Source organism: Platichthys flesus, chromosome 11 (assembly GCF_949316205.1).
Source record: "Platichthys flesus chromosome 11, fPlaFle2.1, whole genome shotgun sequence".
In the NCBI taxonomy this organism is placed as follows: domain Eukaryota; kingdom Metazoa; phylum Chordata; class Actinopteri; order Pleuronectiformes; family Pleuronectidae; genus Platichthys; species Platichthys flesus.
In genome coordinates this window covers 24,011,216-24,037,715 of record NC_084955.1, presented here as the reverse complement: position 1 = coordinate 24,037,715, position 26,500 = coordinate 24,011,216, and the positions used below count along the sequence as shown (strand labels likewise).

The window sequence follows — 26,500 nt, the reverse complement described above, 5'->3', positions numbered from 1 at the left end:
AAAAACATCTACATTTCTGTGGAAGTCTAATCACATGTTGTAACATAATCATGTTTCATAAACTCTTTCATATGACATCATACAGTCAAATAAACCCAGTGGAGCAGCGGTGGGTACTTGTACTTAGTTACATTACATAACTGTAAATGTGCTGTTTACATTTCCATGATGCATTTAATCTCAAGTACAAAGCTGCCTATTTTGAGCTTTTTAAACTAGTTGCAGTTTAAATATCTGAAAATACATTTTTAAATTGGGTTTCTACTTAAGTAAGAAAAGAAAAAAACTCTGGTATCATTAAATGTTAACGTTTAAAAGTAAAATCCGACTTACCATTGGTTCAGCTCAGCCAGTCAGCCTTCCTGTGTTTGTGTTTGTGTGCGTGTGTGGTTGTGTGTGTGTGTGTGTGTGCGCGCTGCCCCATTCAGCCTTGTGTTTTGGTTTAAACTGATTGGTCAGAGAACAGGAAGAGCCGCACAGATCAGGCACGAAGGACAAAAACACTCAGTCACTGGTGCTTCACAAAACCTCAGTGTCAGAACTCTTCTTCTGTTTATTCACACACAGACTCACAACATGAACACAATGTTTCATCAACTGACATTCAACAGATTTCATAAAGTAGAATCAGGCCTCAGTGAATTATTTAAATGAAAACTACACAAGGTTTACCTACTTTAAGTTTATATTAGCTGTTGATAAGTTAAGTTAAAGAGAAATAGCAAAGAACAACATCAAGTTCCTCTGGTAAATGACCATAAAGTTTCTTGTTAAATTAGATTTAGACAAATAGATTTGGTTGGAATTAAGAAATTTCATATTTTGGGTTGAAATAAGGGTTTTATTGGAAGCAGGAAACATAATCAGTGCGTAAATCTGATGTTTTCCTAACTTTTCCATTTTAAGATAAAACTACAGAATTTAATAAGCTGTTTGGACAAAGTACTGTTTATTATGGGATGACAGATCCTAAAAGGACTGGTACACATTTCTATAGAAAACTCTTTTTTTACAAATCAGTTTTTCTCTCTTTCCTGTTACTTCATTTGTTTTTCCTGTTCATGCTTCACAGAGAAGAACAAAGGACACAGGAAGATATGAATACATCTTTAATTATGATAAAACAAACCCCTGATGGGAGATTTAATGACGTTGTTGAGAGTATGAAAGAAAAACATGTGGTTAAAAATAAGTGCAACACATGGCGGCCTCCGACATTTCTTTCATTTTATATTTAGTCTCAGAGTTGAACTCCGAGTCACGGATGACTCATTAAACACGTATGTGCATTAATTACACACACGCTTCAAACATGTGCAGGCTTCACATGTTTCTAATTCCTGGGGTTCAGAGGAAGCAGCTGTCCGTCGGCCGCTCGGCTTCATCATGTCGGTGAACTTCATGACTCCTCTCAGCGCCGGTCGACCACTGGGATGAGTCTGATTTCTCTGCTTCTGTCCAGTTCAGGATCACAACCAAACAATAACACAACTTCTCATGGTTTATATTCTGTTGAAAGGTCTTTTATTACATTTAAATTGTATTGAAATCAATGCAAATCATGAAGGGACACAGATGATGATAAAAACACACTCAGGAAACACTGGTCAAACTGGTGCATCAGTGGGAACAGAGTCATGATGTAAGTTTCCAGGATCTTGAGAGTTTCTCCTCGACCCGATCGATGAAGGCGCTGTACGCTCCTCTTCTTCTCTGATGTCTCTGTGAAACGAAATGAAATGATGAATATCACTGTTTCCACGAGGAGGAGCATTTACCACCTGAGACAAACTGAGACAAACTGAGACGATCACTTTACTCACAGTGTAAGAAGCTGACTGTGGAGGCCAGGGAGACTGAGGGAAGACGAGCCTCATGTCCCATTGAGGCTCTGCAGGTTTAAATGTGTCCATCTTCGTCCTGGTGTCCCTCAAAGTGCAGCGAGTGTCGCATCGTGGGGTCGACACTGGAGCAGAAAGACAAACCATTCAGATTGGAATAACAATTTTCAAGATGTTTTATTGTCTGTTCACTATAATTATGTGAAGAGGTTTTCTAGGGAAGCTCCAGACAAGCAAAATGAATTAGTTATTTTTCACTTGTGTTATATAAATGAGATATATTATTATTATCTTGAAACAAAAATAATATCAAAGAAGACGAAATCAAATTTTGAGACATTTCAGCCAAAATGAAAAAAGTTAATCTACTTACTTGTGTCCAAATGCTTTAATTTTAAAGTCAGGTTCCCAGGATCCCTCTCGTATGTGGTGACTATGTCTGGAAGGTTTTCATCGAGCTGAAGTGAGATTCAAGCATAAAAAGTTTAACTTTAAAGTTCCCCCTGGTTCATTTGAATGTGTTTATCTCCACCTGGTGGTGAAAAGGGATATTGCAAGAAGGTAAAACGTGTGTGACCCTATTTGTTCTTTCTTGTTTGATTTCGATCACAGTAATAATAACCACTAACCGCTCTGAAGTTGTGAGGCCGGGGGTTCACGTACGGTTCAGACGGAAACTTTCCCGTCCTGACGAACTTCAGCTCAGATTCCAGAGCGTCAGGAGGCCTGTGAGATGTGATGAACCTCAGCTCAGACTCCAGAGCATCAGGAGGCCTGTGAGATGTGATGAACCTCAGCTCAGATTCCAGAGCGTCAGGAGGCCTGTGAGAGGTGATGAACCTCACATCAGACTCCAGAGCGTCAGGAGGCCTGTGAGAGGTGATGAACCTCAGCTCTGACTCCAGAGCGTCAGGAGGCCTGTGAGATGTGATGAACCTCAGCTCAGATTCCAGAGCGTCAGGAGGCCTGTGAGAGGTGATGAACCTCACATCAGACTCCAGAGCGTCAGGAGGCCTGTGAGAGGTGATGAACCTCAGCTCTGACTCCAGAGCGTCAGGAGGCCTGTGAGATGTGATGAACCTCAGCTCAGATTCCAGAGCGTCAGGAGGCCTGTGAGAGGTGATGAACCTCAGCTCTGACTCCAGAGCATCACGAGGCCTGTGAGAGGTGATGAACTTCACACGGTCAATCCTCTTGTCAGTCTCAGGTGAAACATCAGGCAGAAATATTCCACTTGTCCTCGTTGTCTGTCGAGCTGCTGGAACAGTCAGAGTCTTCCTCTCTTTCCTCTGAGGAACCGACAGAGATCTGTAGAGTTTGAGGGAGAAATCCGGCGGTTTGATGCTCCACACGTCCACCTGGCGGCTCTCCGTCTCTGGGAGCTTAAAGTATTTACTCCTGGCCAAGCTCAGAGCCCGACTCGCAGAGAACTGGGCTTTACTTTCAAAACTGACCAAGGGCAGCGGATCCAACAAACCATACGGAGCCATCAGGAGAGTGTGCAGTTGTTGTACAGTTACAGTTTGTACCAGGGACACAAAGCGAGAGAGAAGCAGCGACAAAAGACACACATAAAAGTGCTGCTTGGTAACGAGAAGCTTTAACAAAAAGACAGAAGTGGAGTTGGCTGAGCTCAGGACGACGTCAACAAAACACAAAACAGGAAACTAAGCAACAACAACTGTGAATCGTTCAGATCAGGGATGTCGTTCTACTAGTTCATGTGAAGGCAGCAGGGAGAATACTCATGTACTGATGTAGTAGATTGTACTTCATGGATAAGACAACACCAGTGGTTGAAGTATTAGCAGTACAAAGGTACAAGTTACATTTTAACAAGGTACTTTATAAATTTATGTTGCTTTTTACGTTTACATTCCTAAACTTCATTCCCCAAAAAAATGATGTTTTTACGGTTCATTTAACAACCATAGTTACAACTCGGTAGATTCACGTTATTAATACACAACATTAGATGTAAGTTTTCAATTCAGATAAAGCAACCTGGCAGTTTATAATGTATTTGATATTATTTGCATATTTAATGAGCACTACAGTCTAAGTACTTTGGTGCTACAAGAACATTTTTATGTCACTTTTGCACTCAAGGAAATAAACTTTATGCCTCATGAAATAAACTTAATTCGACAGAAAGTAAACTTTTTGCTACAGGAAGTAAACGTGTGCTGTTCTTGAATCTGGACTAACAAAGTGAAAAAGCTTCTGGATCTCAGAGACTCTTCAGGTTGGTTCACATTAAAACAGCTGATCATATTTGACTCAATGTAGATAAATGAGTAATAACACTCATCATGGGGATATTTTTATATTTAGGGATGCTACCTTCTGTAATTTGAAAGCAGGGATTGTCTCGTGTTTCCTCAAACAAAATAATTTGGATTTGAAAAATGATATGAATTCTACAAAGTAAAGATATGTGTAGGACGTAACTTGTCCACTAGATGGCAGCAGAGAAATGCTACAGCTGGGAGCAGTCAGGAACAGATGATAAAATTACTTAGTCCTGCTGGTCCCATGTCCCTTCTGCTTTTGACCTATACTGCTACCAGCCACCAGGGGGCAATCCACACGTTTTGGCTTTGATTATAGGAAGCTGTCATGTAGTCCAACTGTTGTATGATACAAATGCCAAACAGTAGAAACTTGTCATTGTTGTTTCGTCATAGTTTCATTATCATAAAGACTCGTCTGAGGTTTTCTGGAATCTGCAGCATCGGAGGTCACAGCTGTGAGTTACAGGAGCCGACAGTGAGGAGGGGACATCTTTGTTCTGACAGCTGACACCAGGGGGGAAAGGCAACAAGAAACCGGAGCGCCTGTGAAGGAGCTGACCTCGCTGCCCCTGTAAAAAGACCAGGAGCCGCCACCTTCAGGGGCTCCTCTCAACCTCCGGCCCCTCAGCGCCACGTCTGAGGAACTCCTGCCATTGTAGCCGGTGACATTTAAAGCTCCAACGATTACAGGAGCCTTTAGCCGGAGCTGACAGGCCGAGGTGCTGCCGTCGAGCCTCAGACGCGTCTCGGTGTTACTCCGGCACCGTGATGGAGTCTAATTGCATCGTTGTTTGGACACTAAAAGAAAAGGTACTGCACATAAATCACCCAGTTACACGGGGAGGCTTGTAAGTTATGGCTCTGCGACGGCCGGAGGAAATAGACACGAGCTGAAACATTATCCGGGGATGAGCTGAGGAAGCTGCTGGTCTGGTTTCTGGACTTTGTTCTGTTCCTCTCCAGCGTCTCACTGTGTGTCAGGACCTCCATCTGGTTTCACTGATGTTCCAGCGTCGTCACTGAGGGAAGAAACGATTCTCAAGTCCCTGCGGTCGTCGGCCGACTCGTCCCATCGGTCCCAGCTCCTCGTTCTTTTTCCTCTCTACTTTCATCCTGTTTCTGATAGAGGAGGAGAAAGACTGTAAATCAAACCCTGGATAAAAAGAAACGACATGTAATAAATATGGAAACATGTGTACTGTGAGTTCAGAAGAACCACTTTTCTTTAAACTGCGTCATAAACTTGTGATAAATCATTTTTAAAGATGCTGATAAAGAAAAAATCACAGGTTTGAATTTGCTGAAAACATCACTGGATTTGCAAAGTGAAAACAAACACTTCATCCCTTCAGAGCTGCAGCTTGGAAACTGCATGTGAACTTCATGTTGGCTGAACGTGGCGAGAGAAGAGGTCAAGAGTGTCGTCCACCAACTGGAAGGTTGTCGGTTTGAACCCGGGCTCCTCCAGTTCTGCGGAAGTGTCCTTGAGCATGACCCTATATCAAAATAACTGCAAACTGTCCCTCAGAGGTTTCATTAGAAAGAAAAAACACAAAACTCATTTCTAATTTAAATTGAATGAAAAGATCTGATGATCAGACACATCCTGCACATTAGTCTGTTGTTGCGTCTCTGTGTGTTTGCATGTATTTCTGCACCAGTCAGAAGAACTTCCTCTGCTCTAACTCTCTGTGGGTCCGTTACACTCTTCAGTTATTCACTTCTATGTGACTCTTTCTCACTGGATCAGCGTCCCTGTTGTCTGTTGATGAGAGTCAGTCTGGGTTCGACAGACTGAGTCTGCCCAAACCCAGACTGGGGGGGGGGGGCAGAAATAGCTGGTGTCATGACTCAGCTGCTCTCAGGTCACATTTGTTCTCTTACAGAAACATAACACAAAGCTGTGGACTGCAGCACCGAGAAAATACAAACTCCAAACTCTGCCCCTGTGTCGCAGATTGGGACAAAGGGGCAGATCCAGGATCTTGTTTTCATTGTTTAAACATAGAGCATATTAAAAAAAAATTAAGAATACAGTGAATTTCTGTGAAATATCTAGAGAGCAAGTCTTTGAATTTCCTTTGTCTCCACTTGACTCCTGGGGTGATCACGACAGATGAGCGACACCATCAGCTGCAGATTCCGGCTCCTCGTGTTCACTTGAAGATGTTTAAGTTGTGCGACCGTGTTCAGAGGTGGAGGTTTTAAACAGTTTGCTTTCCTGTCATCACATTTCCCACGGGGCCTCGGTGCTGCTGCCATTTCTCCTACAAGAAATAAATAACACAAAATGAGCTGATAGATTACCCATGATCCTCTTTGTTCAGCACTTCTCTCGCTCCTTCAGGAACAAACTCGTACATGTAACGTGAACGTCTGCTCGACACACAGATCGGTGTTTTCCCCTCCGAGAGGCCGATGGAGGTTTAATTGCCGGTTGTGTAAGACGAGGAGTCGGCAGATGGACGAGGAGGAAAGTGGGTTTTGTACCTGATGGTTATTCCAGGCTCTCACCAGGTCGATGGTCTCGGAGATTTACGAGGGAGGGGTTGTGTGTTTCCCTCCTCCGCCTGGGAGTCGAACACATGAGCGTCTCAACAAGACAGTCAGGCACCTTCGTGTTCCACAGACAGGGGATCAGTCTACGACCTGCACAGCTGTCAGTCTCCTATCGGCTGGACTGATCTACAGACGCTTTACTCATCATTAATCACAGAAGATTGTCTCACTGACTTTAGAGAAACCTCCTTATACATTTTTTTTAAATGAGTTCTCAGTCCTGTAGGGTTAAATAAACATAATCATCTCACACAGGTCACTAACTCTGAGACAGAACAACAATCTGAAATATGCATTTTATTACAAATATGAGCATTTTGTGCTAATCATGGTAAATTGAGTATCTTCAGGTTCAGGTCAGACATAACAAGTTTATTATTGTTTATTCTTCAATATCTCCACTTAGGAGGTTTTCAACAAGTCTATTTGTCGTAAGTTTGTTTGTTTGATTGTTTGTTTCACTGTTTGTGAGCAAGATCAAACAAAAATGTTCAATGTGGATACGTGAAGAAATCATTCAACCTCAAGGATCAGATCCTGGAATGTGTTTTTTCACTTTCTTCAACATTGTAAGAGGAGTAAGGATCCTGATGAAGAAAACTCAGCCACATAAAAGGGACTGAAATCTGTGAATATGGAAGATTTAGTGCAGCTTGGTTGAATTTAATATTGAGACTGTTGGGCCTTGGTGGAGGTTCAACTTTGTTATCAGTGCAGGATCAGAATCACATCAAGAGAACAGACACACAACTAATGAATTGCAGGGTTAGGGTTAGGGTTAGGGTTAGGGTTAGGGTTAATTTAATTGACGACTTTTTTAGAATTTCCCCTCAAATACCTTAACTTTTTTTTATTACAATTTGATCCATCACTGCCTCCAGATCCCATTTCTTCTCCTGTGCAGATGAGCTTCAGGTCCTTGACAGAACAACCAGCTCCTGCCAGTGAAAAGCCACATCCGCAGCTCGGCTGCAGTTAAAGCGTGAGAATGGAAACAGGGCATGAATGTGAGTGTGAGATCGGACTCGTCCAAACTCTTTGGCTGACGGCGCTTCCCTGAAACTGCAGCATGTGGAGCATCTGGTTTACTGGTTTGGCTGGTGACTAATGAAACATCACTGACTGGCCGGACGTGAACCTCCAAACATCAGTCCACTTTATTTTCCATCTTTAGAAAGAGAGAAATCAAGGTTTTATTTTAATTTGCTTAAGAAAAAGTCATTTTCTGTACATAGTCTTTGGAAAGATACTTATTTCTTTGCATATATAATATTCTGTAAACTTAAGTCTTAGGCACTTGAGATCTTTATGTTCGTCTTATCTGATGTCTCGTCCTCATAAAGTCCTGATCTCAGCATCGTGTCAGTCTGACGTCACATGAATCTGAATCCACAGCACCAGGTGAACTGAGCTTTTATGAGATGGATTGATGCTCTTTTAAAGGAAGTGAGGTCACAACATGTTGTCGATTCACTTTGTTACTGCAAAAGCAAGTGAGCAAAGAAGGGAAACGATTATATTAAGATTATAGAACCAGAAATATGAATCTAAGTAGCCAAATAAAAAGTGTAAAAGTGTAAACTGGAGTGGTGTGTAGGAGATTCATTAAATATGCTCACTTGTAAGGATAATATTTAAAAATGATTGTCTTGAAATGTATCATCATGGGATAAATCTATTTGAATTCATCATCTCAACAACAAGAGAACAAAGTGGACAAAAAGAACAACACACAAAAATTACAACCTGAAACTAAAAGAGAAATACAAGATCAAACTTTAACTTAGAAAGTTTGATCTTATAAATACAAGAAATAATAAAAATCATGCAACAGTGACACGAATACTGAAAATAGGGTTTTAAGTTAAATCATACATGTATTTGTTATTAATATATATTTATATATTTGTGTTTCTACAGTGGGTGGTAATGAATTTGATTAATTCATATATTTATTTCTATATGTATTTACAATGCTTTGTGCATTAGTTTCTTATCAGAAGATTTCTGTGTTTCCCTGACACTGTCTCCAATATATTAAATAAATCTACATGATGATAAAAAGTGAATATTAAACTCAAACAGACAGATTCTGCTTCTCATAAACACTTTGGATGACTGTCCAGTGTCGTCTGCACTCGGCTCTGCTCTGACCCGCGTGCTGCAGCTCGGGGGCAGATGGGGGCAGATGTGTGCAGATGTGTGCAGATGTTCCGCAGGTCCGGGTCATGTCGCCCCTCCTAACTGTGATGCTGCAGCCTGCAGGCAGAGTGCGGTCAGCCGCTGCAGCCCGGCGCCTCCGATCAGCTCCTGCAAACCTCCACAAACACCAACTCCGGGTCTCGCCCTGCGTCATTCGTCCTTCCGGGGGGTTTTAAACGGAGTGAGTCCTCTCGCTCCTCTCGCTCCGGGTGCTTGTGTCTGTGAAGGTCTGGTCTCTGCAGGAAGATGAGGCTGGAAACGCTCGTGAAGCTTCTGCCCTGCGTTGTGTTTCTCCTTCCTCACGCACTGCGCGCTCAGACAGGTACGTTTGAAACCCGTTACGATCCGTTTCCTCAAGTTTCACCAGCAAACTTCTCGACGTATTTTTCCTCTGGTGTTGATGTTGAGTTATTTTCTCTTCAGTTTTAAAATAATTGAACCAAATATGAGATGTAGGATCTGATCGAATCTCCTCTGGTCTCGATCAGAACGAGGAAGATGAAGCCTCAGGTAGGATCTAGTTCTGTACCAAACATCAGCTGACCCTCTTCCCTCATCCATCACGTGGCGGTCGTCCAAGGCCACACAGCTCCAGTCTCATGGTCTCAGTAAGGTTCTGAAAACTTTCTCCTCACCCACCTGGTTCTGTAGAGGTAGGTGAAGCCGACCAGGTCCAGATGGAGGGATGAGGGACGGATGAGGGACGGACGTGTGGGGACAGCTCAGCTCTGACAGCTCCTGTCATGTTCCTTCAGGGTCTCTCGGTCAGTTCACCTCAGACTCAGACCCGGTGTCACCTTTCACTTGACCTCTGAGGTCAGGGCCATGAGAGTCAGACGCTGCTCTGCTCCCTCTCTCCTGGTGACAGCTCGGTGGTGGGGGGGGGGGGGGGGGGGGGGTAGAATGTTCTGATGGTTCCTGGTCTCTACCCGGTCAAACATCTCCTCAGCCCCTTAATCACCTGTCCTCTTGCTGATCTTTGTTTTTAGATGACACATTTCCCTGAATCGCAGGGTTATAAACCACAGGTGACCTGTTCCTGGAGATTTACAGTAAAACCAAAAGCTTTATCTTTATTTATAAATGATAAATTAGCTGTGTTATCAGTACAGTTACTGATCCATGAGCAGAGATTATGTTTTACCCTGTAAAGGACTGAACTAATTTCCAGGAAACCTCTTTAACAATGTGAGATAAGGCATATTTGGGCATTTCCCCAATTTCTCAGGGAATAATTCATGACAATGTTTGAAGAACTGATATCTATATAAATAGAAATTCAGTTCCAGCTGATTTAAAAGTGTTTTTAAGGCTGTAAAGTAACAAAAAGGTTTTAAACATGAAACTGGCCCTAATGTGTCTCTGAGATCATGTGAATTCAGTAGAGAATCAATGTATCTTCAAAAGTGTTGAACTTTGTCCAAACAAACATGATGGATTTGTGGAATTTGTTGTCATATTCAGTAAAAGTATATCCATATCCTGAATAATAACATCATGCTGTCTCCTTTATGTCATTGCACTTCCTCATCAATGTTCATGTCTCTGCACCTTCTCATCCAGATGTTTATGTTGAACCTGGACCAGCTGGACGATGAGCACACGTGCATTAATCCAGTGTTTGTCCTGCAGAAAACCTTCCATGTATTTCACCATTGCTTCATCCAGTGTCTCTCTCTCTCTCTCTGCTCGCAGCGCTCCCTCCTGAATGTGCGCCGGGGGGGCACTCCATCCTCCAGAACCCCTACCGCAGCGCCACCTTCAGCTCCAGCTGGCTGCAGCAGTCGGCCCTGCAGGACTTCATCTGCGACCACTCCCTCACTCCGGGCTGGTACCAGTTTCAGATTTTTGACAAGCCGGCCAGCATGCCCACTCAGTGCGTGGAGGTAAATGGCCGCTTCTGTAAAAAGGGTCTTTCAAGGACGCAGGCGCTGAAGTGGACAGCTCTGAGTTCCACTTGTCTCAAAGAAGGAATCAGGAAATCAGATCAGATCTTGTCTATTTCTTGGCATTTTCTAGGCAAACCTGATTGTCTAAGATATTTGACACACTTGTTAAAGGTGTCAGACGTCATGGACATGAGTTTTATATGAATTGTCTTTATGAAACGGAGGATCTCGGTCCTTTAAGCTCTTCAGGTCGTGCACACGCTGCTAAAAGAAACTTGTGATCGGATCTGGATGCTGCTGAGGTCGACCTGATCTAAACTAGGAGCTGTCCACTTGGGATTGAACCAGATGCAACAATAATACTAAACACATTTACGTCATCATTTATGTCATCGAAGCTGTAGCTCGTTGTATAGTTTTGATATTTGCTCAGATCAACTGATTAATGGATCTTCAGAATAGTTGCCACGTTTAATAAAGTTGTCAAGCAACAGTTGCATCAGGGTTTTTAATGTAATGCAAGATTTCACATCCCTTGAGTCTTACCTCAGGTAACTCGATGTCTCTTAACTATTTGATGACTGTGACCTTGATCAAAGGTCATACATTTCTCATGACCCCTGAAATTGGGCAGTTTTCATTCTGTCTCCTTGTAGAATCATGTGGTGACGTCCAGAGGTGATAATTACAAAGTGATGATCTATGATTCTTTTAATTTCAAACACCAACTCATCAGAAACCTCTGCAGACATATCTGTGATCCGGTGTCGCAGAAATCAAAGTGGTTGTGTTTAAATTGTGCAAGTGTGGACACATTTGACTTTGTAGTCAGGTTATTGGTGAGTGTTTGTACATATATTTGTGAAGGAGAGCTGGAATGTGTCTCATTTCCTGCGAGCGACCCTCTGAGAGGAACCTGTGGGATCCGTCTGAAGTGTCAGCCTCTCTCTTGCCTTCCCGGGGGATCACCGCTCCCCGTGGGTGATGGATCCCTGCAGGGGAGGGAAGAGAGGAGCTGTGGACATGTGATGCAGAATAACGTCTTTCAAAGATGATGGTGGAGAAATGGCCATATCCAGACCGTTAACCCTTTTTAGATGTTTTGGATATTTGGATACTTTGATTCAGCCCTCCGTTGTCTCTGTGTGAACTTCCAGGTGAACCACTGTGGGACCCAGGCCCCGGTGTGGCTGTCCCTGCGTGAAGGGGAGTCCCTGCCCGGGCCCCTGGAGCTCCGGCTGCTGACGGCCTGCGCCGCCTGGCAGTTCTTCCCGAGCAGCAGCAAAGACTGCTGCCTGTTCCGCATCCCGGTGACGGTGCGCAACTGTGGAGACTTCTACGTCTACCTGCTGCAGCCCACACAGGGCTGCATGGGATACTGCGCTCAAGGTCGGTCCACTCACCCTGCTGTTTAGGACTTCCTACTTTCTTCGAACAGCAATCGAGTGTGTTAATAATGTTGATTTACAGCTCTCTGTTATTGCCCCACGGCTCGATCTATCCAACAGAGACGTCAGACACTTTGCCCACGGCGTCGCTGACCTGTGGCCCCGAGGAGGCGGACGTGGACGGAGCATGTAAAAGTGAGGATCCCGCTGCTGTGTTTACGGCCCACGCTTGTCTCCTCGTGTTAGGTCAAACAGCAAAACAATCGGGAGGTCGGGGAGTTGCCATGTGGTCAGGAATGCACCGCCGGGCCCCTCACCGCTTCCTTAATGAGCCGAGCATGTGTCCCGGGTCCGCTGGGCCTCGTCTCCTAGCGACGGCCCCTCAGCCGGGCCAGGAGTTATACCAGGACCGGTTTGAGGAAGCTGGCAGAGGTGGAGGAGGGAGGTTTAATTAGAGGGAGATGACAACCCAGTTCCTCCACCACCAAACTATGAAAACAGTTTCTCTATAGACGGGGTCTCCACCTCCTCTGCTGCGGCTGAGCCGTCAGTCACTCACTGTAACATCTGCAGTTTGCTTATTCTCATGTTTATATTCTTAATAATGATCTTGATATAATAATCTACTTAATTTTTAAAGCGCTTTTCAAAAAAAGGTTTACAAAGTGCTTCATTGACATAAAAACAGAAGATTCATGTAGTGCAATTACAAATTTGAACAAGTTGAAGCGAGACAATGGATGAAATAAAACAACAACATGAACAACAACCCAGTTAAAAGCAATATAACAAAGAAAGAGATTTTAAAAGTTTATATATATATATAGTAAGTTTAGTACTTTTCAGTTGTAATAAGCTACTGAAGCTTAAATGCTTTCTATCTTTCTATCTATCTATCCATCCATCCATCCGTCCATCACTAGGTGAACATTAATGTGGATGATAAATTTACATTTCCAGATGTGATCAAACCCTTGTAAGTATTAAAATCCTCCTTCTGCCTGCTCCTTCTCTCTCTTCTCTCTCAGCCGAGCAGCCTCCCTTTCCCTCAGAGCCTGTGATCGTGTCAGAGGTCAGCGGTAACTCTGTTTACCTCAAGTGCAGCTTCGACAGCAGCTCCAGCAGCTCCAGCAGCTCCAGCAGCTCCCTGGGCTTCGTGGTGGCCTGGTCCCGTCTGTCCCCTGAGGGCAGGAAGGACGAGCTGAAGCAGGAGACCACCATCCAGACCTCGGCCTTCATCGAGCTGGACGGGTTCAACCTCCGCCTGGGGGACAAGGTCTGAGGCCGGGCCACTGGGCTTTACTTTGTGGGGCCCTGGTTGGATTCTAGAAGAACTGTGGTTTATCAGCTTGAGTCCCAAAATAATAATCCTATTTATTAATGTTTCAACCAGGTCCTGGACTTACAAATGTCCTAAGATTATATTAAGGTTTAAGTTACCCCCATATCTAAAAACAGCTGAACAGACACGTATTTGAAAGTTGTTCTGGAACTAAAACTATAAAATCTTTTAATCATCCTGGATGTTTTAACATTTTATTCATTACTGTATTTTTCCTATATTATAATTTCATCACTGCACCAGTCACACTGATAAAGAAAAGATAATTGAGGGTCTGCACTTTACTTCAAAAGAAAGAAAACGATTGAATCTTCCTCTCTTTCCACAGATCTACTGCTCCTGTTCCAGTTTCTTCTTGGAGTCTCCGGACGTCCGCGGAGCTTCAGTGGAAAGTCGGGAGTTCTTTGCTGGGATTAGGGTAAATCCCAGTAATCTGAATTTTTAAAACTGTGTATTGTGTCTATATTCCCAGGGATAAAGTGTGTATGTATATATTTGCTGAGGTTCCTCTTTATCAACGTGCAGCTGATACCGGAGGTGAGCGTGGTGTCTGAGGATGGGAAGCTGTACGAGTTGGTGGTGGAGAGCACGGTTCCTGTCCCGTGTGTGGAGGAGACGTCCTCCACTTCACAGCAGTGCTCTCTGCAGCTGCAGCTCAGCACCAGCAGCCAAGGTGAGAACGTCTGAGCACATAAAGACTTCTTATTGGTCCTGAGAGGGTCTGGAAACCGGTCCTGTAATAAACCAGTCTGCAGAAGACTGTACGTTCCAGTCTAGCAGAGGTTGTTTATAAAATGGGGATTGAGAAGTCGAAACAGTGAATCCTCGCCTCTATACTGAAGTAAACAAAATCAGGGAGTGACTGAGGTTTCAGGGTGAGGATAAACACATGTTGACAAAGTGAAAAAAGTAATTTATTACCATTTGCCTGAATTTCCATTTTGGAAAATGAATAAATCTTAAATAACTGAGGAGAAGCAGAGAGAAAAAGAGCAGAAAAACTCTCCACATACAGTATTTACCTTTAGATGAATATGCAACTGACGTCACACAGCAGTGATGCTCTGATCCATTAAAGCTGTCACTCCTCGTGTTAGACGTGTTCGATCTGCTGCTGTATGCACCTTGTATGTGAAAATTGAAGCTACCTTCTGCTTTGTACAGATAGAAGAGGTAAAAGTGTGTTTGATATATTTAAAAAGGATTGTCCAATCTGCACATGTCAATAAAAACAGGGCTGTGGAGCCACTTTACTTCACTGTATCTTTTCAAATCTCAAAAACAGCTGACAAAGTGTGGGTTAGTTGAAATGATCAAATGAGATATGTTGCAGATGGGGGGTGGCTGGGTGCCGATGTGTCCCTGTCCTCCTGTGTGGTGGATCTGCCCCGTGGCCCCTGCAGAGTCGGGGTTTGCAGCCGAGCGCTGATCCACTTCAGCCCCGTCACGGACTTTGTCAAAGACGGAAACAGGACGACTCAGATCTCCTTGAAACCCATCGTCACGCGTAACTTCCTGTGGAACGGATACTCGCCAGAACCCGTTGAGGTAAACGCACCAGACTGTCGGTAGCTGCTGCGTCTCTGGAAGTATTATATCTTAACTGATCTCTCATTTTCAGATCACAGTGGAGGACGTTCCCTCGGCCTACTGCTACTCCTTCACTGATCCTCACATGATCACATTTGATGGCAGGTACTTCAGTGTCTCAAGCAGCTAATCAGGGAACATCGTGTATTTAAATCGTAGTTTAACATAACGTGACATTTTCAAACGCACTTAGCAAATATCTAATACGATCCAATGACAGGAACCTGTGTTTTCCTTCTGTGCAGTTACTATGAGAGCTTCCAAATCGGAACCTTTGTTCTGTACAAGAGCGACTTCTGGCCGTTCGAGGTCCACGTGCGTCAGTGGGAGTGCGGCAGTGTGGTGCACGCCGCCTCCTGCGTCTGCGGCTTCGTGGCGAGGGACGGCGGCGACGTCATCGCTTTTGACATGTGCAACGGGGAACTGGGGGAAACCAAACCTCATCTGTCCGTGAAGAACCGAGACCTGAGCAAGAGCGGCATCCGCATCACGGAGTCCTACCAGGGACGAAAAGTCACTGTGAGCTAGAGCAACAATCACACATGTTCACACCCACGACCATTCCTGCTAACTTCCAGAGCACTTCTAGATTTAATATAAATATGTACGACTCATCTTACGGTTACTGTGACCTTCTCTGCACTCAAACTCTGAGGATCATCTCTTGTGTCCTTGTTGTCTCCAGATGACCTTCTCGTCTGGAGCGTTTGTCCGTGCAGATGTGTCCGATTGGGGGATGAGTCTGACAGTCAGAGCCCCCGGGTCTGATCGGGGTCACACTGAGGGTCTGTGTGGGACCTACGATGGACAGTCGGACAATGACTTCCACGCAGCAGGGGGCGCCACACTGAGGGACCTGCACGCTTTTATCTCCGCATGGAGGTCAGTTTTTTTTAAGGATGTCGGAGCAGGAGTTACTGTGACTCGACTCTCTTTCCTCTTCACTGACATCTTGTTCCTTTTATTCCTCCCCTGTCAGACTCCCTCCAGGAAGCAGCCTGTTTGACACCCTGCCGTCCCACCTGGGTGCACCGAGCCCCCGCAAGTACTGTACCTGTCAGGCAGAGCCCCGCCTGGCGTCCTCCAGAGCTCGGCTGCAGACGCTCACAGCCCCGGACCCCACCTGCTCTTATCATGGCAACGTGCACGTCCTCAGCGTCATCCCCACGCTGGACGTCACGGCCGAGTACATCGGCTCAGTGGAGCTGCTCAAAGGCAACGAGAGACAGATGCTTCCTCCGGGTCAACAAGCCCACGATCACGGTGTTGGCTCCCACTCCAGAGCTTCCAGGGACGAGTCTTTGACCTCGTCCCAGAGGCAGCAACTCAGAGGGAGGCGGCAGACCCACCGTTACAGTTCCAACCCCCCGCACCAAAGCCTCAGCCAGTCGGACTTGGAGGGATTTACCTACTTCTTCCCTGAAGACCACGAACCAGCAGCTCAACTGGTCTCTTCCCCAACGTGGCCCACACCGTCAGGCCTCACCGAGCCTCAGGCCCGGGCCCAGTGCCAGAGGGCTGTGGCTCAATCGAGCATCGTGATAGGCTGCAGGCGCCTGATAGAGAGGTCCCTGATGGACCATGTGGTGGTTATGTGCGTCACCGACCTGCAGCTGAAGGACGAGCCGTCGTGGCTGAACGCGACGCTACCGCTGCTGGAGAACGAGTGTGAGAGGAGGCTGGTGGAGGAGAAGAGGAGGGAGACGGAGCACCAGGATGTTCTGGCCGCCCTCAAGTGTCCCAGTCTGTGCAATGGGAACGGACAGTGCTCGGAATGGGGTTGTGTGTGCTTCCCGGGATTTGGGTCCTACGACTGCAGTGTGCTGTCTGGTAACATACTAAACACACAACAACACAAACTCAATACTGAAGCTCATATCAGGTAGTTTTAACTTATGGATAAAGAAGTATTCAGGTACAGAAATGCTAAAAGATATATCTGATGTGATTTAGAAAAAAGTTAGACATCACAGTAGCTAGAAATACATCTGTGGAAAAGGAGATCAAGCCCCATACAGCTATGCCAACTGAATCCACAGTATCTCAGCTACACGTTGGTCTAAGTAGCAGGTTGGAAACTGGCTGAAAAAACTACTTTCCATTGAAAATTCACCTTTTTCTGACTCTTATAAGAATCTGCAGGAAATAACACACTCAAAGATTTTAGTCCCCTTAATGTGCTGTTTTTCATCTAGATCCAGTAATCCTTCACTTGGAAAAACAAAGTGATTAAAACGAAGTTTCCAGCCTTGTTGTCGTTCATGTGACAGTTGCACGCACACGTCTGTCTTCCTCTTGACTTCTATGGTGACAGACTGTATGACTGTATTAGTCTCCACTCGTCTTGACTCTTTGTCGTTGATGTTGTGAAGACCAGATCCCGGAGATCACCGAGCTGGAGAAGGAGGGTCTGTGTGATGTTCGACAGGGAGACTGCTCCAGCGTCCAGGTCTACGGTCAAGGCTTCAAGGACTCGTACGAGCTCAAGTGTGAGTTTGTTCAAGAAAAGGTACGTGTCCTGCTGTGGTCTGTTTATTTTTCTATCACATTTATTTTAACTGTATGATGGGCATATCAGTAGAGGTTCTAATTATCTGTGGTTTACAAGCTGGTGATCCTAACCAATCTGAATCTATTTCTCTGTCTTACTACCGAACCCCACTTCATTCCTCTTGTCTTTCCTGGTATCATCTCTGATGTCTCTCTCTCTCTCTCTCTCTCTCTTTTCCCTCCTGTATCTCTTGTCCAGTTTGTGGATGGAGACTGGATCCTGGACGAGCCCCAGTTCGTCCTGGCCACCTTCCTGGACGTGACGGCCCTGGAGTGTGCACTCCCCCTGGAGGTCAACGGACATCACGCAGGCCTGGACCAGGAAACGGAGATGAACAGACCTCTGGCCCGCTGGCAGATCAAAGTGAGTTTCTGTAATGCACAGGGAAGCTCACAGGTTTTTATTCTCTTATTCTCTCTGTGCAGGATCTATAGTAATGAAAGCTCCCACAGTAAATCTGCAGTGGAGCAGGTGGAAGCAGACAGGTGTGACCCTTCGTGTAGTTTTCAGTTTCTGGCCTCAGTCAGTCAATCAGTATATTTAATTTAGCTAAAGATCTGTTTAGATTAGATCTGTAGAGTAGATGAGTTAAATATCAGAGAATGAGCCCGTCTGATTGATTGTAGTTCAGTTTATTTGCTTGATGCATTTTCTTTCCTCTGACGCCAGGTGTCCAACGATGGCTACAGCTACAGCAACGCTAAGATCCTGACTCTGTACGACGGAGCCTGTCACATCTGCAGCCTGAACTCTGAAGTCCTCTGCACCCTGAGGGTAACACGTCATCAGAAGCATGGCTAAAGATTGTCTGATTGTCTTTGTCCTTTAACCACATCTTCCTCAACAAGTAGATTTTTACAGTGTTTTGGGATTTCTGCATATATTTTGAAGACATCATCTTGTTATTACAGCCATGTTTTCTGCTTCAGCTGTAAATCGTAGCAGCACTTTCACCGATCGGGCTGTGATTTAGTGTAGTGGAATGTGTGAGGTTTTCATAAACACAGGAAACAGAATGTGTTTAGTTTTTCATGTTCTGTGCATGTTTCACATTTGAAGCTGTGTGGCTCGCCGAGGGAGGCCGGGGCTGTGATGTTTGATAAGTGGCCTCTAAAATTCATGTTTCAAGAAAGAAACACAGAACATGTGTGTTTTTATGTATTTACATTATAATATGTTGTTTTGCTTCCCAGGAGAAAACCTGCAACATTGACGGCCTGTGTTACAGCGAGGGAGAGTCCAACCCCAGCAGCCCCTGCCTCACATGCCGGCCCGACTCGTCCAAACACACATGGTCCATAGCAGAGAGTACGTACACAAACACGTCCTTGTCCCAAAGCTGTTTAGTCTCATAGGTTCAGATCGAACAGCAGAGAGAGAGAGAAAGTCCAAACTAAAAACCCCAGGTGATGTAGAACTGTTTGAACTTCCTCGTGGAGCTGAGGCTGGATCTCCATCACGGTGTGTTTCGTGGTCGGTGGTTGCTCGGGGCTGTTTGGATAATTTGTCAGCAGCTCTGTGCAGAGTGGAACCATTGAAGCTGCTTCAGTCCGCCGGCGCTGACAGAGGAGCTCACCTCATTGTTACACTTTCTGACCAACTTTACTTCTTCAACTTAAAGTAGGTCACACAGTGCTCTGCTCCCTTCACAGCAGAATCCACCGTCCACTTCACAGGAGTTAGAGGATAAATGCTGACAGGGCAAGGTGCTGATCAGTGATCAGGCTGATGTTATCAGCTCCTTGATTTATGTATACTATCAGTCACTCGTTTGATCATTCATGCGTTAAATCAATTATTCCTTTATACTTTAAAAGGTAGAGTTGGACCTGTCCTGGACTTTTGAGGTTAGACCTGATGTTTGAGAGTTTAGAGAAAGACCAGAGAAGTACTGATTTGTTTTTAAAGCTCACGTTTTTACCACAGAATGTGAACAAAGATGGATGAAGCATCTCCTCTTCCTCCCGTTGTTCAAAAATGAAGCTAAAGATTCCACCATCTTGTGATTCAACATAATTTGGAGTTATTCTTTCTTCTCCTTTGTATTTCCCCGTCAGAGAACAAGCCTCCTGTGCTGCAGCCGCCGCCGTCTCCTCTTCGCTCCTTCCAGGGTGAGAACTTCATCTACCAGCTCCGAGCTCAGGACTCTGAGGGCTTCAGCTTCAGCCTGATATCAGGTCCTGAGGGAGCGTCTCTGTCCCCGGCTGGTCTGCTGATGTGGAAGTCCTCGGCTGAGACCTCAGGCACACAGACCTTCTACTTCTCTATGATGGACGACTGTGACGCAGAGACCACAGCGTCTGTGCAGGTACTGCTGGCTTCATGGGTCATGGGGTCTTTACATCAAAAAATATATAATAATATGAATATAAATAAAACATTATCAAAACATAGAGACCTGGTTTTGCATGCTTTGACTTTTTAAAGACATTTTGAAAGTCTAAAACACATTTACTCGGCTGGTCAGTAAAATGTTGATGATTCCAAAAGCACCAAACAAGCCTCTGAAGCCTTCTACTCTCTGTTGATGTGTTTTACTGCTGCTGGCCACTAGGAGGAGCTGAGGACATGTTATTTCTACTGAAGGTGCTGTGTCACAATTCCTTACTTCACAACACACGTTGATTCTCTGCAGGCTTTGAACATTGTTCAAACTAAACATGTGACAAAATATGAGAAAAGTAAATAGAACCAAGTTTAAAGACGTTAAAAACGAGAATTTAATTTCACAACCATTGCTGCTGTCCATCTTTTGGTTTGTCACGTGTGTCCAGAAACTGTAAACACCACACATGTGCAACACACTGATCTACAAATACATAATTTCTACATCGTAATCCAGGGAGACTGAAGTCCAAATAATGAATTGAATAAACAGCAGTGCATATAGGACAGTATTCTTTGTTTCTCCCAGGTGTCTGTTCGATCCTGTGATTGTCTGAACGGAGCTTCCTGCGTCTCCAACGTCAACCTCCCTGTCGGCAGCGGAGAGTACGTGTGTGTGTGTCCCAGTGGATTCAAAGGGGAAAGGTGTGAGGTGGATATCGATGATTGTAAACCCAACCCCTGCAGACTGGGACGCTGCATCGATGGACCGGACTCCTTCTCCTGTGTCTGCCCACCAGGGATGACAGGTACACATCTGTCAGTGGATTCCTTTGTGCAGGGCCACGCTTTCATTAAGTGGTGGCCTTAGATCTGCAGGATTTACTGTTGTAGGACGGTTTTTCTTCATGGATATATGTTTTTATTTGCAGTTCTTTTAGCTTCATGATCCTTGAAAATGCTGCACACCTTTTTTCTTTTCATTTGTAGTATTTTAACCTTGGTTTATAGTTTTTTTTGGTAAGGGGTTAAGTATTCCCACTTCACGCCGCTTTGTGTTTCCTGTGTTTTCAGGCCGTACGTGTAGAGAGGATCTGGACGAGTGCGTCTCTCAGCCTTGTTTCCCTGGAACGAGCTGTAACAACACGCTGGGCTCCTTCGCCTGTGGCGTCTGTCCACAGGGGTTCACCGGTGATGGAAGTAACTGCACTCGTGAGCCCACTTCCTCAGATTTTATTTTTGGAAAGCAATAGTTTAATTTTCTCTCAAAACTTTCTCCAGCTCTCAGCTCCAATCTCGGAGTTCTTACTAAAGGAATAAAAGCTTAAAAATGGTTTATATATAAAGTTTCTGTAAAGAAAAAATAAATGATATTCCTTCTCCAATTGGACCCTGTAGTTTTTGGCAATTAATTACAATTAAGTAAATAGAAATGTGATTTATAGGATATATACAAGAATGTATCTCAATGGCACAGATCAAAGTTTTAACTACTCAGACAAATTTCAAATTTGTTTTTGGTTGTGTTACTTTTATGAGAAAACAAGTAAACCCAGTTACATCTTCTCGCTTCCTTTCATCTCAAAGGTAACACAGAGTCCACAGCGAAGGTTGTAAACACACAATCAAGAGTTCCACAGTTTTTCCTGAGGCCCAAACCCTCGGGCCCGTCGCCGTGCAGCAGGAGGCCGTGTCACCCGGGGGTTCAGTGCTTTGACAGCACCCACGTCTCCGCAGGGTTCGCCTGTGGACCCTGCCCAACGGGCTTCCAGGGAAATGGACGAACGTGTGCAGCAACAGGTCAGAGTGAGGCAGTTCTCTAGCATTTTTAAACATGGATAAAAACATAGATGGGACAGGAAAGTGTTTAAGTTTTAATTGTAGTTGTGTTATTTTTTAAGCCATATCCTCTAACTCCCAGTGTTTTACAGGTCAGGGAGCAGTCACCAGCCGAGCAGACGCTCATATTCACATTACCAGATCAAATTCCAGCAAGGAAACGAGTCCAACCACCACCTCTTCCTCCTCCTCCTCCTCCTCCTCCTCCTCCTCTTCGTCGTCTCCCACCTCAGCCAGACGACCCTCTGACAGGAGGACCAGACCAGAAGCCACCATCTCCACCGCCAGGAGAGTTTCTGCCCCCGACAGGAGGACGACAGCGACTCCACAGAATCAAACTGGAACAGGAGTGTTTATCTCCACTGTCCTCAGAGGTCAGCCCAGTGGGGGGGAGCTGAGCCCCGCCCTCGCCACCGTGGTCAAGTGGGGGAAACCGTCTCACCGCGTGACCTGCGCCGACTCTCCCTGCTTCCCAGGTGTCCCCTGTGAGCCCAGCGTCACCGGGTCCTTTAGGTGTGGACGCTGCCCGTATGGTTTCACCGGTGATGGAGTCGTATGTAAAGGTAGAGATTCTAATAACAGCTTATGAGAGTATTAATTGTTTAAAATATCTGGTAATATGCTCGTGTGAGATAGGAATTCATATTTCTTTGTCCTTGTGATTCCCTGACTTTTACGTCAGTTAAATTCATATTCCATAATTTAGTTGACACAACATTATTGACAGGTGAAGACGATTGCATGTGATAAACATGTGATTCACGTGTTTCAGCCGTGTGCAGGTATCAGTGTGGGAGGAACATGGAGTGCTCTCTGCCCAACACCTGCACGTGTAAGGAAGGTTACACCGGATACAACTGTCACATAGGTGAGGAGGAGACGGGGTCGATTCATTAAATCAGTTCACACTTCAATTAACCATTAACCATAATTAATCATTAATTAATCATCATTAATACTAATTACTGAAGGTGTCTCTGTCTAAATTATCTAAAACAGGGAGTAAAACCACAGACAAAGAACAAAGTACTATATGTAATGGGACATATAGAGATACACGTGTAGATGCATCACAGAAAACCTGTAATATTAATTGTTGTTATGAATTTTAAACCACATCTGAAGATGAGTCGTTTCTCCTCTTGCAGCCGTGTGTCGCCCCGGCTGCAAGAACCAGGGGAAATGTGTGAAACCCAACGTGTGTGAATGTCCTGCAGGCTACAGTGGACCCACCTGTGAGGGAGGTAAACTCAACTCTGTTCACTATGCTGACACACAAACATACACTCACAACACAATGATGAGTATCTTTGTGTTGCTTACATCCTGTGTCGTTGTGTAGCGAGCTGCGAGCCGCCCTGTCAGCACGGAGGAACCTGTCTGGCCAGAAACCTGTGCACCTGCTCCTACGGCTACGTGGGACCCAGATGTGAAATCAGTGAGATGTTACTACATTATTATTTATAGAATATTATTACTTAGACCTCTGACATTACAATGTGTATTAAGTGCAGTATGTGAACAGTATGAGGCATTTTTTTCTTCTATTGATTCTGAATTCCTACAAACTGGAATTGACATAAAACTAATGTAATAACCCAGATGTAAAAATAACAATCTTAAACATCTGTGACTTCAGTTCTCTTGAATTCAGTTGATCAAGTTTGTGTACTTGTATTCAGAAGTGTGTTTGTGTTTGTGTGTTAATCACGTGTGTGTCTCAGTGGTGTGTAACAGGCACTGTGAGAACGGAGGCGAGTGTGTGTCCCCTGATGTCTGTCGATGCAAACCCGGCTGGAACGGACCGACGTGTAACTCAGGTAGCATCATGTGTGTTCACACTCTGAATGTTTTTGTTTTGATTAATTTAATACATTTTTGTATACAGCCTGATCTTAAAGCTCAAGATATCTATCATATATGAAATATGTTAATATTCTGCGTCTAACTGTCGTCTAGCTCTGTGTAGCCCTGTGTGTCTGAATGGAGGAACGTGCATCAAGCCCAACTTCTGTGCCTGTCCCAGTGGCTTCTACGGCTCCCAGTGTCAAATCGGTGAGTTGTCATGTGTTAATACAACAGACACACGCTTTGTACAAGATATTTGAACGTGCTAAAACTGAACCTGTCTCCGTTTTAATGAGTTTAAGCCTGAAGAAGGAACTTTGAGTTGGTAACATGATAAAACTCTTCAATACACTAATCAGGGTTAAATACTTTCATTAATTTGCGTTACTGGCTTTATATTGTTGGAGGTTTTAAATCTTTTGGTAAATTAATGATTGTTTTTAGATCATCATGTATTTCTGAATCCACCAGGATAAATTAGCTTCCATTTAATTTTAAAGTACATGGCTAATCTTCCATAATGATTAAACAGTTGTTTCATGAATGAAACTATTGGAAAACATTCGATCTAATGATTGTACATTTCAAGAAATTTCTTAACTTCCCTTTAAAAAATTATTTAAATAGAGTTTGTTTTTTACTGCACTGATTAGATGGTGAATATTCCCTGTCATCACAGAGGTCAGAGGTCAGGGCCCGGTCACACAGATCTAGATTTAGTTAAGGGGCTAAGCTCTGAATTATTACATCACCTCCGCGCACCAGGAGAGGAGCTGAGGAGAAAAGTCAACCACTTACAATCACTGTGGAATATCTGTGTTACCCATGATGATGATGATGACCTCCAGTTGAACGTCGTTGTGTGTTTCAGCCGTTTGTAATCCTCCTTGTAAGAACGGGGGTCAGTGCATGAGGAACAACGTGTGCTCCTGCCCCGAGGGCTACACGGCCAAGAGGTGTCAAAAGAGTGAGTGAGTTTCCTGCCCACCACGTTGCTGCAGAGATCGTTGTCCCCTGCAGCTCACAGTTCAGAAAACCATGTGTTCCAGGTGTGTGTGAGCCGATGTGCATGAACAAAGGCAAGTGTGTGGGACCCAACACGTGCTCCTGTGCGTCCGGATGGAGAGGCAGCAGGTGTAACATACGTGAGTGTGTCTGTGTCTGTGTGTCTTACACACCAAGTACATCACAACTGATATAAAGATCACAACTTTGTAGGTTTAAAATCAGGATTTAAACCGGCCACAGGCTTGTTGACCTTTAGGGTGGATTCATTTTAACCAGATTTCAGGTTTGTGTTGAAACTGTTGATCGAGCTGCTGCTGTGTTTCCTCCCTCTTCGCACTTTTAGCCGTGTGCCTGCAAAAGTGTAAAAATGGCGGCGAGTGTGTTGGACCCAACACCTGCCACTGTCCCATGGGCTGGGAAGGCCTGCAGTGTCAGAGCCGTGAGTGTATTCATGATATAAAAAACAGATTTATGTGTTTATGAATAATTAAATCATTGCTTTGATATGAATTCCCTCCTCAGCGATCTGTAAGCAGCGTTGCCTGAACGGAGGGAGGTGTGTCCTACCGGATTACTGCCACTGCCGTAGAGGCTACAAGGGTCTGACCTGCACAGTGAAGGTCAGTGTGAGGCACCGCTTCATTTAATCTGACTCAGTGGGAACGGCAGGAACGGCTCTAACACCTCCAGGGTTGAAGGTTCAACTCCCTCAGAGGTCCTGCTTTCTCCCATATGTGCCTCTCATGTTAACGGATGAATGTAGAGGGAGGAAGTTTGTATTTCTCATCGTGCAACAGATGTTTTTTATCCAGATGTTTAGAGGAGTCTGGGGATTCAGGAACTACGACTGTTAGGGATCTTAAACGAGTTTCTGGGTTTTTATTTTGGACAGAAAATGCTTGGCTCTGTTACTTGACACATGAGACGCAGACTGCAGCTACAAAATAAAGACTCAACAAACTGCAATACTGTAACATGGAGAGAAAAGAAGTTGTGTGAAATCTAAATTTATTTAAATTTTGTTTTACATCTTTACAGGCGTCACAAGCATGATGGGAAAGAAGAGAGAGAGAGAGAGAGAGAGAGAGAGAGAGAGAGAGAGAGAGACGGAGTGAAGGAAGCTACAAAATGCACAAAGCAAGATGAGGCACCACAAGTTGTTGTATGTATTTGTGTGTGTGTTGTGTGTGCGTGTGCGTGTGTGTATTTGCATGTGCTTGATTGTGTGGCTCTGTGCACACTTGAGCACGAACAGAGGGACTTGATGTATTGCACTTGTCTTTGCGTCCCCGTGTGTTTCACTACCTCAAGGCTGAAAGTCACACACATCTGGTCGAGTCATCAGCGGAGATCTCACACATGAGATGTGTGTGTTGGTGCAGAATATTGTGTAGAAGAAGTAAATGGTTCATACATAAGATGGAGGTTATTTATATTCTCACAAAATTATAGTCTTGTTCAAAACTTTTGTCAAACTGATGATGTTTGTTTCTTACTTTAGAGAGAATAATAAATGTGAGTGTACTTTCTCATTCTGCTTGATTTAGACGACACACATCAGTGACTTTAAGACTGAAGACGTTAATATGAATATGTTTGAATTTTCTTTACTGTTCTCTTTAATATATTGTTTGATCAGGCCCAGTTAAGTTATGGGCAGTCACTTATTTACACTGATAGTAAATCTAAGTATTAATGTAATGACCACCTGTTTGATTTAGGCTGTTTTGAAAAAATGTTTTACCAGCAACAGGTTACACTGTGGTACAAGTCACATTTGACAAAATAAAGAAATTGATCTATTTCTATGCTTTAGTTGTTTTG

The 26,500-nt window shown here is 44.4% G+C and overlaps 2 protein-coding genes across 2 annotated transcripts; one reads left to right on the top strand and one right to left on the bottom strand.

The window, feature by feature from the left end:
- Positions 1 to 1,572: 1,572 nt before the first annotated feature.
- On the bottom strand, positions 1,573 to 3,331 carry si:dkey-30e9.6 (uncharacterized protein LOC564083 homolog). Its single transcript, XM_062399034.1, has 4 exons — positions 2,471 to 3,331; positions 2,215 to 2,299; positions 1,824 to 1,966; positions 1,573 to 1,722 (listed from the first exon to the last, which is right to left on the bottom strand). Exons 1-4 carry the CDS (start codon positions 3,329 to 3,331, stop codon positions 1,636 to 1,638), a joined length of 1,176 nt encoding a protein of 391 aa, XP_062255018.1. The 3' UTR covers positions 1,573 to 1,635.
- A 5,811-nt stretch (positions 3,332 to 9,142) lies between these two features.
- vwde (von Willebrand factor D and EGF domains) lies at positions 9,143 to 26,439 on the top strand. Its single transcript, XM_062399450.1, has 31 exons — positions 9,143 to 9,218; positions 10,592 to 10,782; positions 11,943 to 12,174; positions 12,294 to 12,368; positions 13,202 to 13,449; positions 13,844 to 13,933; positions 14,041 to 14,188; positions 14,849 to 15,063; positions 15,137 to 15,210; positions 15,351 to 15,624; positions 15,791 to 15,987; positions 16,085 to 16,935; positions 17,478 to 17,614; positions 17,855 to 18,019; positions 18,326 to 18,430; positions 18,850 to 18,964; positions 19,714 to 19,964; positions 20,571 to 20,790; positions 21,056 to 21,193; positions 21,569 to 21,781; positions 21,913 to 22,383; positions 22,593 to 22,688; positions 22,969 to 23,064; positions 23,163 to 23,258; positions 23,545 to 23,640; positions 23,780 to 23,875; positions 24,540 to 24,635; positions 24,718 to 24,813; positions 25,020 to 25,115; positions 25,199 to 25,296; positions 25,715 to 26,439. The coding sequence occupies exons 1-31, from the start codon at positions 9,143 to 9,145 to the stop codon at positions 25,727 to 25,729; spliced, it is 5,367 nt and encodes a 1,788-aa protein (XP_062255434.1). The 3' UTR covers positions 25,730 to 26,439.
- The last annotated feature ends 61 nt before the right edge of the window (positions 26,440 to 26,500 follow it).